The 15,029-nt window shown below is 30.5% G+C and overlaps 8 protein-coding genes across 8 annotated transcripts; 4 read left to right on the forward strand and 4 right to left on the reverse strand. All coding sequences in view use genetic code 12, as the record gives it.

Moving 5' to 3' along the window:
- The first annotated feature begins 200 nt into the window (after positions 1-200).
- On the forward strand, positions 201-1,622 carry STE4 (G protein subunit beta). Its single transcript, XM_064880654.1, has one exon. The coding sequence runs from the start codon at positions 320-322 to the stop codon at positions 1,598-1,600; it is 1,281 nt and encodes a 426-aa protein (XP_064741011.1). The 5' UTR covers positions 201-319; the 3' UTR covers positions 1,601-1,622.
- On the reverse strand, positions 1,623-2,746 carry TAF14 (TATA-binding protein-associated factor). Its single transcript, XM_064880655.1, has 2 exons — positions 2,604-2,746; positions 1,623-2,513 (listed from the first exon to the last, which is right to left on the reverse strand). Exons 1-2 carry the CDS (start codon positions 2,610-2,612, stop codon positions 1,755-1,757), a joined length of 768 nt encoding a protein of 255 aa, XP_064741012.1. The 5' UTR covers positions 2,613-2,746; the 3' UTR covers positions 1,623-1,754.
- Positions 2,747-2,866: 120 nt separating this feature from the next.
- Positions 2,867-4,924, reverse strand: SSN3 (cyclin-dependent serine/threonine protein kinase). The gene has a single exon (XM_064880656.1). It carries the CDS (start codon positions 4,750-4,752, stop codon positions 3,040-3,042), a length of 1,713 nt encoding a protein of 570 aa, XP_064741013.1. The 5' UTR covers positions 4,753-4,924; the 3' UTR covers positions 2,867-3,039.
- Positions 4,925-5,028: 104 nt separating this feature from the next.
- On the reverse strand, positions 5,029-7,423 carry VPS36 (ESCRT-II subunit protein). Its single transcript, XM_064883287.1, has one exon. The coding sequence runs from the start codon at positions 7,277-7,279 to the stop codon at positions 5,162-5,164; it is 2,118 nt and encodes a 705-aa protein (XP_064741014.1). The 5' UTR covers positions 7,280-7,423; the 3' UTR covers positions 5,029-5,161.
- A 90-nt stretch (positions 7,424-7,513) lies between these two features.
- HYM1 (Hym1p) lies at positions 7,514-8,913 on the forward strand. The gene has a single exon (XM_064880657.1). The coding sequence runs from the start codon at positions 7,770-7,772 to the stop codon at positions 8,784-8,786; it is 1,017 nt and encodes a 338-aa protein (XP_064741015.1). The 5' UTR covers positions 7,514-7,769; the 3' UTR covers positions 8,787-8,913.
- On the reverse strand, positions 8,878-10,149 carry BAT21 (branched-chain-amino-acid transaminase). The gene has a single exon (XM_064880658.1). It carries the CDS (start codon positions 10,089-10,091, stop codon positions 8,898-8,900), a length of 1,194 nt encoding a protein of 397 aa, XP_064741016.1. The 5' UTR covers positions 10,092-10,149; the 3' UTR covers positions 8,878-8,897.
- A 12-nt stretch (positions 10,150-10,161) lies between these two features.
- On the forward strand, positions 10,162-11,771 carry CAK1 (cyclin-dependent protein kinase-activating kinase). The gene has a single exon (XM_064880392.1). The coding sequence runs from the start codon at positions 10,526-10,528 to the stop codon at positions 11,609-11,611; it is 1,086 nt and encodes a 361-aa protein (XP_064741017.1). The 5' UTR covers positions 10,162-10,525; the 3' UTR covers positions 11,612-11,771.
- A 1,308-nt stretch (positions 11,772-13,079) lies between these two features.
- RJT21DRAFT_111414 (WVD2 family protein) lies at positions 13,080-14,552 on the forward strand (the record flags this gene model as incomplete). Its single annotated transcript, XM_064879993.1, has 1 exon — positions 13,080-14,552. One exon carries the CDS (start codon positions 13,080-13,082, stop codon positions 14,550-14,552), a length of 1,473 nt encoding a protein of 490 aa, XP_064741018.1.
- Positions 14,553-15,029: the final 477 nt, after the last annotated feature.

Here is a 15,029-nt window from a genome sequence, read left to right on the forward strand (position 1 = left end):
TTTAGGGTGCGTTTTCTCGCCCAAATAGGAAATGTGTCTGTAACATGTAATGGAAAATTATGCAAGATTTGTTTCAAAATCTTCTTCGAAACATATTATTTTCTAAATGATAGTAAGTAATACCACCTCAAAATTTCCTGGCATCGGTATTTTCAACATGTCATTGATGATTTTGTATATTCTAGTAATACTCATGAATTCATGAATTGTTTTATGAATTACTTTATTGATTCTTTTAGTTATTAACATTTTTGCAGTTATTTCTTATCAGCTACGGTTTCACAGGATTACAATATTCTAAAATAATACAAATATCATCATGACAACTGCATCGCAATCTGGTGGAGATATACAGAAGAAAATTGCTTTGGCAAGACAGGAAGCTAGGATTTTATATAATGAAGTAGAACAAACAAAGCTTAGAACTAAAGATGTTAGTTTGGTAGATGTAACAACCAAAATAGAATCTTTGCCTAAAAATTATAATAATCTAAAATTGTATAATACTTTAAAGGGGCATCAAACAAAAATCGCAAAGATTGTATGGAGTTCAGATTCTTCAAGCATACTATCTGCTAGTCAAGATGGTTATATGATTATATGGGATGCTGTGACAGGATTTAAGAAACAGGCTATAACTCTAGAAAACCAATGGGTATTAACGTGTGGATACTCTCCCAACATGAACTTAGTTGCAGCAGCTGGATTAGATAATGTCTGTACAGTTTACAGAATTAAATCAGACACTAATGAGCATGGAAATGGAGATTCTACAATCCAAGGTTATCAAATGTTTGGCACCTTCTATCAGTCAGTTCAATCAATATTTAAGGGTCATACTGCCTACATATCGGATTGTGAGTTTATAAGTAATCTGCAGATAATAACAGCAAGTGGAGATATGACATGTGCTTTATGGGATATTTCCAAAGGGAGTAAAGTGAGAGAGTTTATTGATCATTTAGGTGATGTTTTATGTATTGATTCTTTCCCCCAGAAGAAGAGCAATAATCCTAATCTATTTATATCTGGATCATCAGATGGGAATGTTAAACTTTGGGATTTAAGATCCCCAACCAGTTCTCAGAACTTTTATGTTTCTAACAGTGATGTAAATACTATTAAACTATTCCCCAACGGGAATTCGTTTTTAACTGGATCAGATGATGGATTAATAAGACTCTTTGATTTCAGATCAGACTGTGAACTAAATACTTATTCGCTAGCCAATCAATTTGCTCAACAACGGCAGCAACAGATACGACAGCAAATGACTCAAACACTTAAACAACCATTATTTTCATTTCACAGAAATAATAATGGTACAAGTAGTCCAACAGATACTTTCAGCTTACTGAGTATATATTCAAGTTTTGAAAATCCTGGTGTATACTCTATAGATTTCAGTAAAAGTGGAAGATTGTTTTATGCTTGTTATTCAGAATTTGGATGTATGATCTGGGATACTTTAAAGCAAGAGATTGTTGGATCAGTAGGTAATGATCATTCCAATAAGATCAATCAAGTTAGTGTTAGTCCTGATGGAATTGGATTAGCTACAGCATCATGGGACTCTACTATCAAGATATATTCGGCTTAAAGAGATGAGATTGGCGCAAGAACTTCAAAATTCAAATATAATTTATAGAATATACAGTTTAAGAAGTAATATAGCAGTAAGTAACAAAGACATAAGATAGAATTATACACGAGCCGTTTTTAGATTATTTTATATAACGTCAAGCAATTATCAATTAGACTTCACTGGTATGCTTTTTAACATAATCCCATAAACTCTTTAATAAAGATTCTGGTAAAGTATATAAATCCATTGTAAATTCAGCATTATCAACATCATTCTTTATATTCATCTCACTTGTTCTATTATCCGTTACCATTTGTACAATAACAATTAAATCATCTTCACTTAATTTAGTTAAACCATTAGCCAATTTTTCCAAATCAATACTACCCTTAAAAGCATTACCATTTTTCAGTTTTTTAAGTTTACTTGAATCAATAGCAGTTGTAGATGATGGGCCATTAGATGAAGAATCTAATTTTCTCTTATTTTGATTAGTGGCATCATCAAAAGGTAATGGACCACTTTCTAATAAAAATTTATTTAATTGTGGATTTTTATTAGCTCCCACAGGAATTGTAACAACATGATCATTAGTATATACTTCTTGAGCAAAATTTAAATCATGATTAAATTTTCTTTCACCAGTTTTACCATTTAATCCCAATATATGAATTGAAATTGGTATATCGAATTCACCCCAACCTTGTTCTTCTACTCTGAAAGGTGATTGTTTTATAGTTCTTATTGGATTAGCAAAAGTTGGATGTAAAGCATATGTAACTTTATCTAAGATTGTAGCAGGAATTTCATTACCTGATTGATCCAAGACATATATTTCAATTGACCACTGCCTCATTGGGAAATTTTCTACAAGAGGTACATCCTTTAAGATATGTTGTTCAGTTTTTATTCTGATTGTTCTTTTAACCTAAATATTATTAATATTGTTAGTAATTGTTTAGTTTAATTATATATCCCCCCAAAATCTCCGACTCGACCTGCGATACACACTACTTACTTCCGACATATTTAATGTTATTATTAAATGTTATTTTTTAACAATTTTAGTATAAATTCAAAGAATTCGAATTGCTTAAGTGAAGTCTGCTAGTAATACAAATCCAGCAACCCACAGCGATTGATGATTTTATTTTATTACCTTGTTTATTTGTAACCTTCGTTTGCAATTTTTTCCTAGTCTCTCTCTTTGGTGGTGTGTTGAGTTGGCTAAATTACTGGTCGTGCGCGCATGCCCACTTTGTTGATGATGCGACGGGACGTGTAACTGTATAGTAACTGTATAGTAACTGTATAGTAATTGTATAATCTACATAATTGAATATAATCATTATACTTCATATATATCATAGCTCAATTGTACTATACTATCTATAAACATTCTGAGGTCAGTAAAGTCCCATATAAATAATTGTAATAGTATTAATACTACCGTATTATCTTGCTCTTTTTCTTGCTGCATTGCCTGCGCTTCCGTCCATTTGTCTCTTGTAGGAGGCCATATCCGGTTGGATTTGTGTCTGTTGAAGGGTCTGTACTGCCTGGGATTGACTTTGGTGCAGTTGTTGTTGCTGCTGCTGCTGCAGTTGTTGCAGTTGCAGTTGTTGTTGTTGTTGTTGCAGTTGTTGAACTTGACTTTGTTGTTGCTGTTGCAGCTGTTGCATCTGATGCACCTGTTGTTGATTGGAGATAATATCATTATCATCCGTATATATTCTTCTCTTTGGATATTTCAAATTCAACCCATCAAACGCATTCTCTTGTACTTTAGGTAATTCCAAGAAATAATCATGAACTAATGCATTATCAGCTGTTAACCTTACTTGAGGATCATATTCTAATAATCCCTTTAATAATGTTAAGCATAATTTATTAGTTCCACCAATTAATTTATACCATTGATCTATATTACTATTATAATTGGTAGTAATTTGTTGTTGAAATGATGGGAAATCAGGATATTTATTAAGCAGAGGCCAAGCTTTCAAATTGGGAGTACCTAATACTTCAATAATTTTTTGAAATTGATTCTTTTGGAATGGAACAGATTTTTTATTATTAATATCAATTTTAGCTTCTTCACCTTTAAATATTGGTCTTAAAGATAATAATTCTGCCAATATACATCCTACAGCCCATAAATCTATTGCTGGAGTATAATGTCTTGCACCTAATAATAATTCTGGAGCTCGATACCAAATAGTTACCACTACTTTATCTCCAGTATATAAACTTTGTAAAGGATTATTAAATTTTCTTGCTAATCCTAAATCACCAATTTTAACAACTCCACTTGATGATACCATAATATTAGCTGGTTTTAAATCACGATGAAATATCCAATTTTGATGTAAATATGTAACACCATTAAGAATTTGCCAAATTAAAGATTTTATAGTAGCTTGAGGAATTCTTTTAACTTCTGGATGAGAATGATAATGAATGATTTGTAATAAATCATGTTCACAGAATTCAAATATTATATAAATAGATTTATTTTCTAGTATTATATCAATTAATTTAATGATATTTTTATTATTTAATTCTCGACATAATGACATTTCTCTTATAGCACTTTGAGATATTCCAGTATAATGAATAATTTCATTACCTCCCATATCATGATTATGATGAGCTTTATTCAGCAGATGATTATCACTTTTAAATTTCTTAATGGCAAATAATTGAGTTGAAGGAGTTGAATCTGTATTAACTTGAACAATTGGTGTACCTTGTCTTGTTATAGTTCTACTTTTAACATTTTCATCATTTACTCTTAAATCATTAATTCCATCATTTGGATTAGTTTGATTAGATTCTTTATTAGTATTTTTCAATCTTGCTTTATAAACTTTACCATAAGTTCCTGCAGCAATATAACCAATAATTTGATAAGTTGATAATACTGATTCTCGAGTTAAATCTTTTCGATGTTTAAATGGTCCTAATGTTAATATTGAATTCAGGGCCATTAAAGCTGGTTGAGGTATTACAGGCATTTGACTATTGGAAATATTATTTACTCCATTCATTAGTTGAATCTGTTGTTGAATATTACTGGGCATTTGTTGACTTGTAGCTTGATTACTGGGTAAATTCATGCTTAAAGATTTGTAATTTGAACTATTTATAATTCCGTTACTATTCATAATTTTCTTTGTAAATTGGTGGTAGATCAACAAGTGCTAGTCATAGACATTTCAAAACTCTCACTATATTCCAATATATATATATATATACTTATTATATATTGATTATATACTTATTGTACACTAGTTAAACGGTTACAAGTACTGGCCCGCTACCTCCACTAAATATTTTGTGCTCACTGATAGTGGTCAGGCGAAGAGTCAAAAATTACCGGTGCGCTGGGAGGGCTGGGGGGTAGAAAAATAGGGTGCAAAAAAATTGGGTCGGGGTGTGGGTCCGTTATTAAAAATGTCTATTAAATAAATATACGTAATGCTATATGCTGAATGCTGGGTACTGAATGATGGGTACTGAATGCTGGGTGTTGGGATCAGATTGCTGAATGCTGGGTGTTATATACATGGGACTTTACTCAAATGTGAGTCCCTGTAAGTCATTCAATGACTCATATTGGGAATGTAATGAAGGATCAGGAGTGTTACGGAAACTTTCTAGTTCACTACCATTACCACCAGTATCTTGATTTACAAGTTGAGTAATTCTCCCTATTCCAAAAGTATAGTCTGGTTTAACATTAATTAAATTACCAGAATTTTCTTGATCATATTGAGACTTTAAAGTATTGGTAATATTATTTTGTTCATTAAGAATTTCCTGTTTTATCTTTTCGATAAGTTTAGTTTCATCTATAGGATCTTCATAATTAGAAGAAAATTTATTAATATGATAAAATGTACCTGCAATACTTTGATCTATTACAATAGATCCATTATTTACACATGTTTCTACTTCTTGAACTGTAACATTATAAGACCATTCAAGTTGATCAGTCAATTGAGATATTGTAAGTCCCTTGAAAAAATTGTATTCATTACTAAGAATTTGATCATTACCTAATCCAAGTTCAATATTCTTTAATTTATTATATCGAAATTCATATTCGAAACTATTAATACATTTTAAAATAAAATTTTGATATGAATCAGTTGAACTTCTTTGAGAAATAACCACAAGTCCTGAAGCTTCATATCTTTTTAATTTAATTGGTAAATTAAGTTCTTCAAATAATTCAATAGATTTATTGAAATCATTAGGTTCAATGAGTTCAGTACCAAAACCCTGAGTTGATACTAAATAACGATTATAATTGGCAAATAATTCTTCTGTTGTTATCATTGATGAAGCTTTAGTTAATTCAAAATTAATCAGATATTCACTTATATGTCGTGATAATTCTTGTAGATAAAGTGTAGAACTTTTTTTTATTAATAAAGGAGGAATTACTGAAGTTGAAACGGTATATTTTGAAGAGTTTACTTGTGGTCTAACAAATCTTACGAATGAGTCAGATAATTTTAATACATCTTGATATTTAAACATTAATTGTTCTAAATCATCCAATGTATTACTTAAAATAATCTCATTAGTCTTTCTTTGATGTTCTCCTTGTAATTCTAATCCATGAATACCGGGACCTCTAAGAGATTCCTTTCTTAATTTTGGAGTTTGTTGTTTGATTGAGTTTTGATTAATGACACCTTTATTCTTTAAAGAATCCCATTTTAATTCATCTAATATTTCTATTAATTTCTGATTAAATTCTAGATATCCTCCCTTTCTAAAACTTAATTTAATATAAGGTTTATTATTGGTATAGATTTCTTCACTAGTTTCTATTTTTAATCTTAAAGGATTATTGGTGATATCAGTATCTTTAGATATAATAGATACATTAGAGACATTATTACTTAATTTAGATTGAAGACTAGGAGGTAAACTAGTTTTCAATTCAGTTCCACATAATTCACAGTATTTCATAGAAGGATGATTTATAAAAGTACAAGTAGGACATTGATCATCTCTTCTTTCAATTAGTTGATGATTCAGAGAATCTTCAATTATCATGGCAGTTGAATCAACAATTGTTGGACTATTATTATCACCACCATTATTGTCTGGAATTGTTTGATCTTTATCATTAATGGAATTCTTTCGAGTAGCTTCTTCAAGAAGTTTCATTAGATATTGTTTATTAGGTCGTATACCACAAGATACACATTTGGGAACATCATTTTCTTCAAAATCAAAATTGGAACTTATTTGATTATTATATGAGCATATTTTACATGCCCAATTAATTATATTAACTTTAGAACCAATTCCATTGGTGGAGGGAAAAGTACCATTGGTTTCTGAATTGGATTTACTTAAATCATTTGACTCATTTGAAGATCGAATATGAATCTTTAACTTAGGAGATGAACGAAAGAATCCTTCAATTATTTCACAATTACTAACTATACTTAATGGAAGTGCCATACAATTAGCATTAGTATCATTATCAAAATATATAATCCTTTTATTAGTTAAATAAATTCTTCCATTCTGTCTTCCCAAGATTTTCAGTTTCCCCTGATATAATCCCATATTATCTCTTATTAGTATATTATATTCTCCATCCGCTAGAACTGGTCGATTACTCTTATTTACTAGTACGGGTTCCCATACATTTAAGTAGGATCCCATTTTGGTTTAGTGCCTAGTTCTTCTACTTATGCTTATTATTAATATTAAGTAGTTGCTGTGAATCATCGTTATCTCCATAGTTTAACTAAGCTGAGCTAAACTGTAAAAAGACTGTGGTAGGGTAAACTGCAAACTGTAATAGAATATTATGTCTCAACCTGTAACTTTTCCCAACGGTAATATTACATTTTAGGTGCAATTCTATTAAGTAACATATACCTTTACCGACAGGTAATTTTTACATCCGTTTAGGAGATTAATTAATTGTGTTTTACTTATTATAAGACTTGTTATACAAACTGGTAGCGGCAAGGGATCTTTTAGTAGTGGGGCAACAGTTAGCAGTTATTCATTTTCTAAAATTAGCCGAGTTCCTGTTTGTGTACTATAGATAGAAACACCTCAATCATAAGAGAAATTCCTTCATTCATTCCCTTAGGAATTACATTTAGCATTATCATTATATATAGAGATAGATTATACAATTGGGATGTCGTTTCTCTTTAAGCGAAATCCCAAGACTCCTCAAGAACTTGTGAGGGCTGTATGTGAACTGGTCGTTAAGCTTGATTCTAATAGTGATAGTACTAAACGATATCAAGATGATTGTTCTAGATATTTAAAACAAATGAAAGGTATACTTGTTGGTGATGATGAAAACATGCCTCAACCCGATCAAATATCTTATTTATCTCAAGAAGTTTATGTAACAGATTGTTTATATTTATTAATTTATCATTTAAAGAAATTAGATTTTGACGCTAGAAAAGATGTTCAATTAATATTTCTGAATCTTTTACGACGGCAAATAGCTAATAAATCTCCTACAGTGGATTATTTAATTAATTCTAAACCAGAAATTATACTATTATTATTAAAGGGTCCAGAATCTCAATCAACAGGTTTAATATGTGGACAAATTTTAAGAGATTGTATAAAATATGATTCGATAGTAAAATTTATATTAGGTAATTCATTGTTTTGGAATTTATTTAAATATGTTCAAATCCCTATATTTGAATTATCAACTGATTCATTTATTACATTACATGATTTATTAACTACTCATAAAAGTGTTGTTATTGGATTCTTAACTAGTAATTATGATCAATTTGTATTAAATGTTAATAAATTAATCCAATCAGCTAATTATGTTACTAAAAGACAAAGTATTAGATTATTAAGTGAATTAGTAACTGAAAAGGAAAATAAAGAATTCTTAACTAAATATTTTGATGATCCAACTAATTTAAAAATTATAATGTTAATACTTAATGATAAACTGAAAAATTTACAAATAGAAGGTTTCCATATATTCAAATTTTTCATAGCTAAACCTAAGAAATCTCAAAAAGTTTTGGATATATTAACCAAAAATAAAGAGAATTTCATTGCATTTTTTAAAACTTTTGATATTGAAAGTTATCAAGATCCTAATGCCATTGAAGAGCGTAATTATATATTACAAACTATACAAGAATTACCCGATATTGAACGTATAAATTAGATTTAAAATATTCGTGGTAGATGTATATAATGAATTAAATATGTATTATTTATTATTTATTATTTATTATTTCTTATTTATTATTTCTTAATTATTCTATGGGAAATAAATTTATTGAGCAACTCTTGACCAGTCCTTATATTGTTCTTCACCATATTGGATTTTTCTAATCCATTCTGCGACTTGTTTAGTTAATTCTCCAGAATTACCAGCTGCTAATGGTACTTCAATTTCTTGACCATTCCATCCAATAGATTTAATTGGTGAAACAACAGCAGCAGTACCAGATCCAAAGGCTTCAACTAATTGACCTTTAGCAGCCTTTTCAGCAACATCAGAAATAGTATATTTTCTTTCACTAATAATCCATTCATTAGCAGGTAATTTTTCTCTAGCTAATTCTAATACTGAATCTCTAGTAACACCTTCTAAGATAGTACCATCTAATGGAGCAGTAATTAATTCTTTCTTACCATCTTCATGTTGGAATACAAAGAATACATTCATAGTTCCAACTTCAGTGATATAACCTTCTTCACCAAATAACCAAAGGTTTTGATGATATCCTCTTTCTGCAGCTTGTAATTGAGGTTTTACACAAGGTGCATAATTAGCTCCTAATTTCTTATCACCTACACCACCTGGCCAAGCTCTAACAGCATAATCAGTAGCTTCTAAACTGACTGGTTTAAACCCAGAACTATAATAAGGACCAACTGGTGAAGCAATTACATATAAAAGGGCACGATCTGGAGTACTAACACCTAAAGATTCAGTTGTACCAATTAAAGTTGGTCTTAAATAAAGTGAATAACCATTACCTTCAGGTACAAATGATTTATCAACAATTAAAAATTTATCAATTAATTTTTGTAATTCTTCACCATCAAAAGTAGGTAAACAAATTCTATCAGCAGATTTATTCATCCTTATCATATTTTTATCACCTCTAAATGTTCTGATATTACCTTGAGAATCCCTATAAGCTTTCATACCTTCAAATAATTCAAAAGCATAATGTAATACAATTGTAGAAGGATCTAATTGTAATTTATGATAGGGATTAATAACAGGAGTTCCCCAACCATTTTCTTGAGTCCATTCAATTTCTAACATATGGTCAGTAAAAGTCTTACCAAACACCAATTTTTCATTAGGTAATTTTTGCTTTGGAGTAGTTGTTTGGTTAATTATCAATTTAGAAGCATCTAATGGAGCCTGAGCTCTTGCAATGATAGATGAACTAAATGATTTACGAAGTAGTAATTGTCCAGTAGAACGTATGGAATTTTTTGTAAAGAACATTATTATTCCTCTATCTATATCTATCTAGTAGGGTCGTATCTATAAGTCTAATGGCCCGTAATGAAGTATAGTGACTAATGATAAGCGATTGATTTCTCCAGCAAAAAAATTCAGTATCACTCGCACGATCGGCCGGAAGGTGTGCTGGCAGCCGGAGTCGGCTCTGAGACTCATGACTCACGGACATATACCGGCTATTTGGAAAGTATGAAGATATTACTTTAGAATATGTATACAGTCTATGAATATTCATAGACCAGGAGTCACGAGACTATTCATATTCATTGCATTTAAGACAGTCGGTTGTTATTTGCAATGGCATATAGATAGGCTCTGATCTCGATCGAAACTACGCAAGGAAAAATTAGACGTATTTAATTGTATTTAGTAAATATACGATGAGAAAGATTCACGTCAATTGATACGGTTGACTAATGAGTATAAACTACAAGAGATACGTCAACAGACGGCAGATCTTTCGAGGTCATATATCGGATGTATATATAGCAGAAGATGTTGAAACTCAATTGGATGTCTGCTTGAAGGTCGTTGACTTAGATCTAGTTGTTAAACCTCATAACGTGCGATATGAACTCTCTATGCTTCAGAAACTACATAATAGAGCTAAAGAAGAGAGCATTAATCATGACATTATATGTCAGTTATTAGGATCATATGAAATTGGCGATGATTTGACTATAGTAATGCCAAAGTATGCCTATACCCTTGAATCCTTATTAATGGGAGCTGTCCGACAATACGTGAGAGTCAAAACGAAATTCAATTGGAGTGGAATATCCAATGGAGGTTCTAATTCTGCAACTAGTACTCAAAGATTTAATGTTATTGAACCCGATCATAGTAGAGAACTCATTATTAACCTATTGAAAGGTGTTGCATTTATTCATAAACATGAAATAATTCATCGAGATCTTAAACCTGCGAATATATTCTTTAAGACTGATGATATTAGATATCCAATTATTGGAGATTTTGGTATAAGTTATGATAATAATAATGCCAATCAAGTACGAGATGAACCAACCGATGAAAAGTATTTTGATGTTAGTACAGGAATATATAAGGCTCCTGAATTATGCCTTGGTATCAATAATTATGAATATGAGATTGATATTTGGGCAGTTGGAATAATATTTACAGTAATATATTCTCCCCATTTCAAATCCATATTAGAATCGAAAGATATAAATAAAGATGAAAGTGAAGAATTAGCAATGAGTGATTTATATTTGTTGACACAGATATTTAAAACATTCGGAACACCCCTTATAGAAGATAAAACTAACAAATATCAAGAATTAGTATGGGAAGAATTAGATAATGATGAAAAATATCATTTCAAGCAGTTTAATTTTAGATTTAACGAAAGAAAGTCTATAAAAGATATACTTCCAAGGTGTGAAGATGCACAAATTACTGATATATTTAATCGCATGATGTATTATGATAGAACGAAGAGGTTACAAGCACAAGAAGCAGTTGACTTGTTTCATAATTAGCATTGAAAATTATTGTAAATATATATAGCTATTTTTAATGTACTATTAGTTATAGAATGGATGCAAATGTTACTGTTAGCATCCCTTGTTTGAGTCATGTATACATGTCACGTAAGCCATGAAAACGAATGAAAATAAAATACAAGCCAGATATTAATTATGGCTATAAAGTTCGGTGCAGCTAATTTGAATATTTATTATGTACGGCTGAATCGAGCAAAAGTCCGATAAATTAACTATTGGTAAATTGTAATTTCAGACCTATCATATTTTTTTATAAGTCAGAATGAAGATCATTAACCGAATGGAGTAATAAACAATTAACCGTTAATTGAATCATATGAATTATTATTACTACGTTCGGAGAAGTACGGACGCTTTGGAAGAGAGAGGGGAATTGATCTCGAGGAGGAGTTAATGCGAATAGGACGACATTTATTTATGTCAGTAGATAATAAAATATGGGGTGTGAAGGAAAAGATCGACATTCTATACTGAAATAGGAAAGAGCAAAATGGCTAGAATTTAAAGAAAAATGTCGCTCAGGATTTTGAGTTTGCTATAGATAGCTAATTCATCTATTGCTCTAAGCCATACAGATTGTTGTCATTTGTAAAACAGTATTCCTAGTTAATCTTTTTATCCGTTTTATCCCACAAATATTTTAATTTTGCAATGAATTTCACTACGGACATAGTAGGTATCAACTATTGTCTCTCCCTAAATTTACAGGGCGAAGAATAGTTTAAGGATAATGAGATCCGCTGTACAAGACGCAATATTAGAGCGTCTCCACTTAAAAAAGTCTTGCTCTTTTTTTCTTTTTACAATTATTTTTACTGTTCCCCACTTATTTCTTCACCTCGCTCCCCACACAAAAAGTTTAAACCTGCGTGCAGAGCCGGCTTTATATTTTAAACTTGGGAGTTACCGATTAATTATTACAAAGTACCTATGAGTGAGTGTATTAACTAAGTAAGAATATACTGTAGTCTTGTAAATACTTTAAAATTTTCTTTTCTTATTACTCAACATCTTTTTATTCAGGATAACTCAGGGTAGTACAATTAGTAGCTAATGAATAACTAGTATTCTACTGACTTCATAAATACATTTATCTCCATTTTACCCTCTTATATGCATTTGGTTTGATATCACGAAGTAGTGCACATCCTTTGATACGAGATCTTAACCAATTTCATTTTATACTACGAAGAACCTAAATTTTCAAATAAAATCTAAATCCTTGGAAGTAATATCATCAGATTTAAGAGTAATACAAATTAACTTACCCTTTTAAATTTATATCCAGGTCAATCACTTAACGTGTGGTGTGTTTGTTCAGCAAATTGCTCTATTTCACTAAATTTACTATTAGGTAAGGAAAAATACCACTATTCATTTATATCATTTATCACATTTGTATTTCATTGCATATTGCCTCTTATCAGCATTTTAATTCATCAATATGACTTCAGCAGGATTATTAGGAAAGAAACTTCATAAACTTTCGTTAAATGAACATCTTACACATACTCATTCCAATGATAATTCCAGTAAGTATGGTAAGACAAATAATATCAACAATTCATCATTTGGATCTTCAACATTAGTTAACTTATCAGATAATGACAGTGACAATGACTCTATAATAGCCCGAGAATACATCAAATGTCTTAACTATGACGAACTAAATTCAAAGTATGGTATAAATAAGTATTACCCATCATTTATTCATAATTTGGAAATTCTGACACCAGATTTACGAGAATTAATCATTGATAAACCTATCTATCAAGAAGCTAATAAGCATGTTAGAAAAGCAAAGAAATTGGATAGCAAACTTAAGCAGAAAAAGGAAATCAAGATTCAGCAACTTCAGCAACGTAAAGAACAACGTAAAGAACAACGTAAAGAGATTAGACAATTACGTAAAGATCAATTACATGATTTGAAACAATTAAGGAAGGAACAACATGAAGAAAGAAATCTTTTAAGGGATCCATATCGAATGGAAACAACCTTTAGATCTAAAAACAATAATGATGAAAATAACAATGGAAATGATAATGATATTAAAAAGAAATATACGGGAAGTCTCATGAAACCTGGAATCAGTTCGGGAGGTATTCAAAGTGAGCATATTGAATATCATGATGATCCTTATGCCATTACTACCTATTATGCCACGAGTAAACCCAATCACGATATCAATTATAATGCATTGGAGAAAAAGAAAAGTTCAACTGGTGAAACTACCGAAGTGGAAGATGATGATGAAGATTTGCTTAGAGATGTTACAACTAAAAGTGGAACTTTATATTTTAAGGATCCATTTCAGGGACAGTCTTTATCTAGTCAGAATAATCATTATACTGTACCAACTACAGCATCGAACACACTTGATACAATAAATGATTCTAGAAAGAATTCTATTATCTCTCATAATTCCAATTACACTCATTTATCTAGTGATGTTATGGCTAAGAAAAGAAATAGTTCAATAACCAATCGATTCTTAACATTGATAAAGGGTAATGAAGCATCGCCGCCATCTTCATCTATGTCTTCATCAATGACATTAATGCAACAATCAAACTCTTTAAATAATCAACACCATCAACAGCAACAGAAGATTCAATCTCAAGCCAACTCACAAGATGTAACGACTAATCAAGAAGATTTGCATCCATTAAAGAAATCCATGAGTTATGATCAAACGAAATCTACTATGACTCAGACAAGAAGAGGTCTTAAGAATAAATTACTTAAATTTAAGGTCAATCATGAACGTAGAGCAAGTGATTTTATTGGTATGTATTTTTTTTTATTAGCGGTTCCATTTTTATTTTGCAGTTATTATTATTATTTATTACAACAGTTGAGTATTCCAGTTTTTTTTTATTACAACTTACAAAACAATTTAGGTTTATACTACTAACTTTAGGTGCGGTGGTGTATATATGAAATTTCGATGGATTAAGGGGTTACGGAAAGCAATCTAAATAGAACGAAATCAAAAGTCTAAAAGGAGTAACTAAAACAGAGGTGGGAGAGAAACCTTAACCCCACTTAAATTTTTTAGTCTTTTTTTTGCACTAAGATCCACTACGTTACGAAAAACAGACACAGGGAATGTGACATAAGGGAGAGAAATAAGGAAATAGGAAAGGTGAGATTTGATAAGATAAGGGATGTGTGTGTGATTTATCTCAAGTGATCAGGATTGAGTTTTAATGTGTCAATACAAAAGCCATGCAGATGTTCTCCATTATAGTAGTAAATCATATATTACGCCTAGTTCATCGACCCCAGGTTAGACATAGTCAGATAGTAGAAAATAAAAAATGATCAGAAGAAAAAAAGAAAAATAAAATAATTAAAAAATGGGGTCACGTAAATACAATATGAAAGAAGG

This window comes from Scheffersomyces amazonensis (genome assembly GCF_036850825.1).
Source record: "Scheffersomyces amazonensis strain UFMG-HMD-26.3 chromosome Unknown RJT21scaffold_1, whole genome shotgun sequence".
NCBI classification, from domain to species: domain Eukaryota; kingdom Fungi; phylum Ascomycota; class Pichiomycetes; order Serinales; family Debaryomycetaceae; genus Scheffersomyces; species Scheffersomyces amazonensis.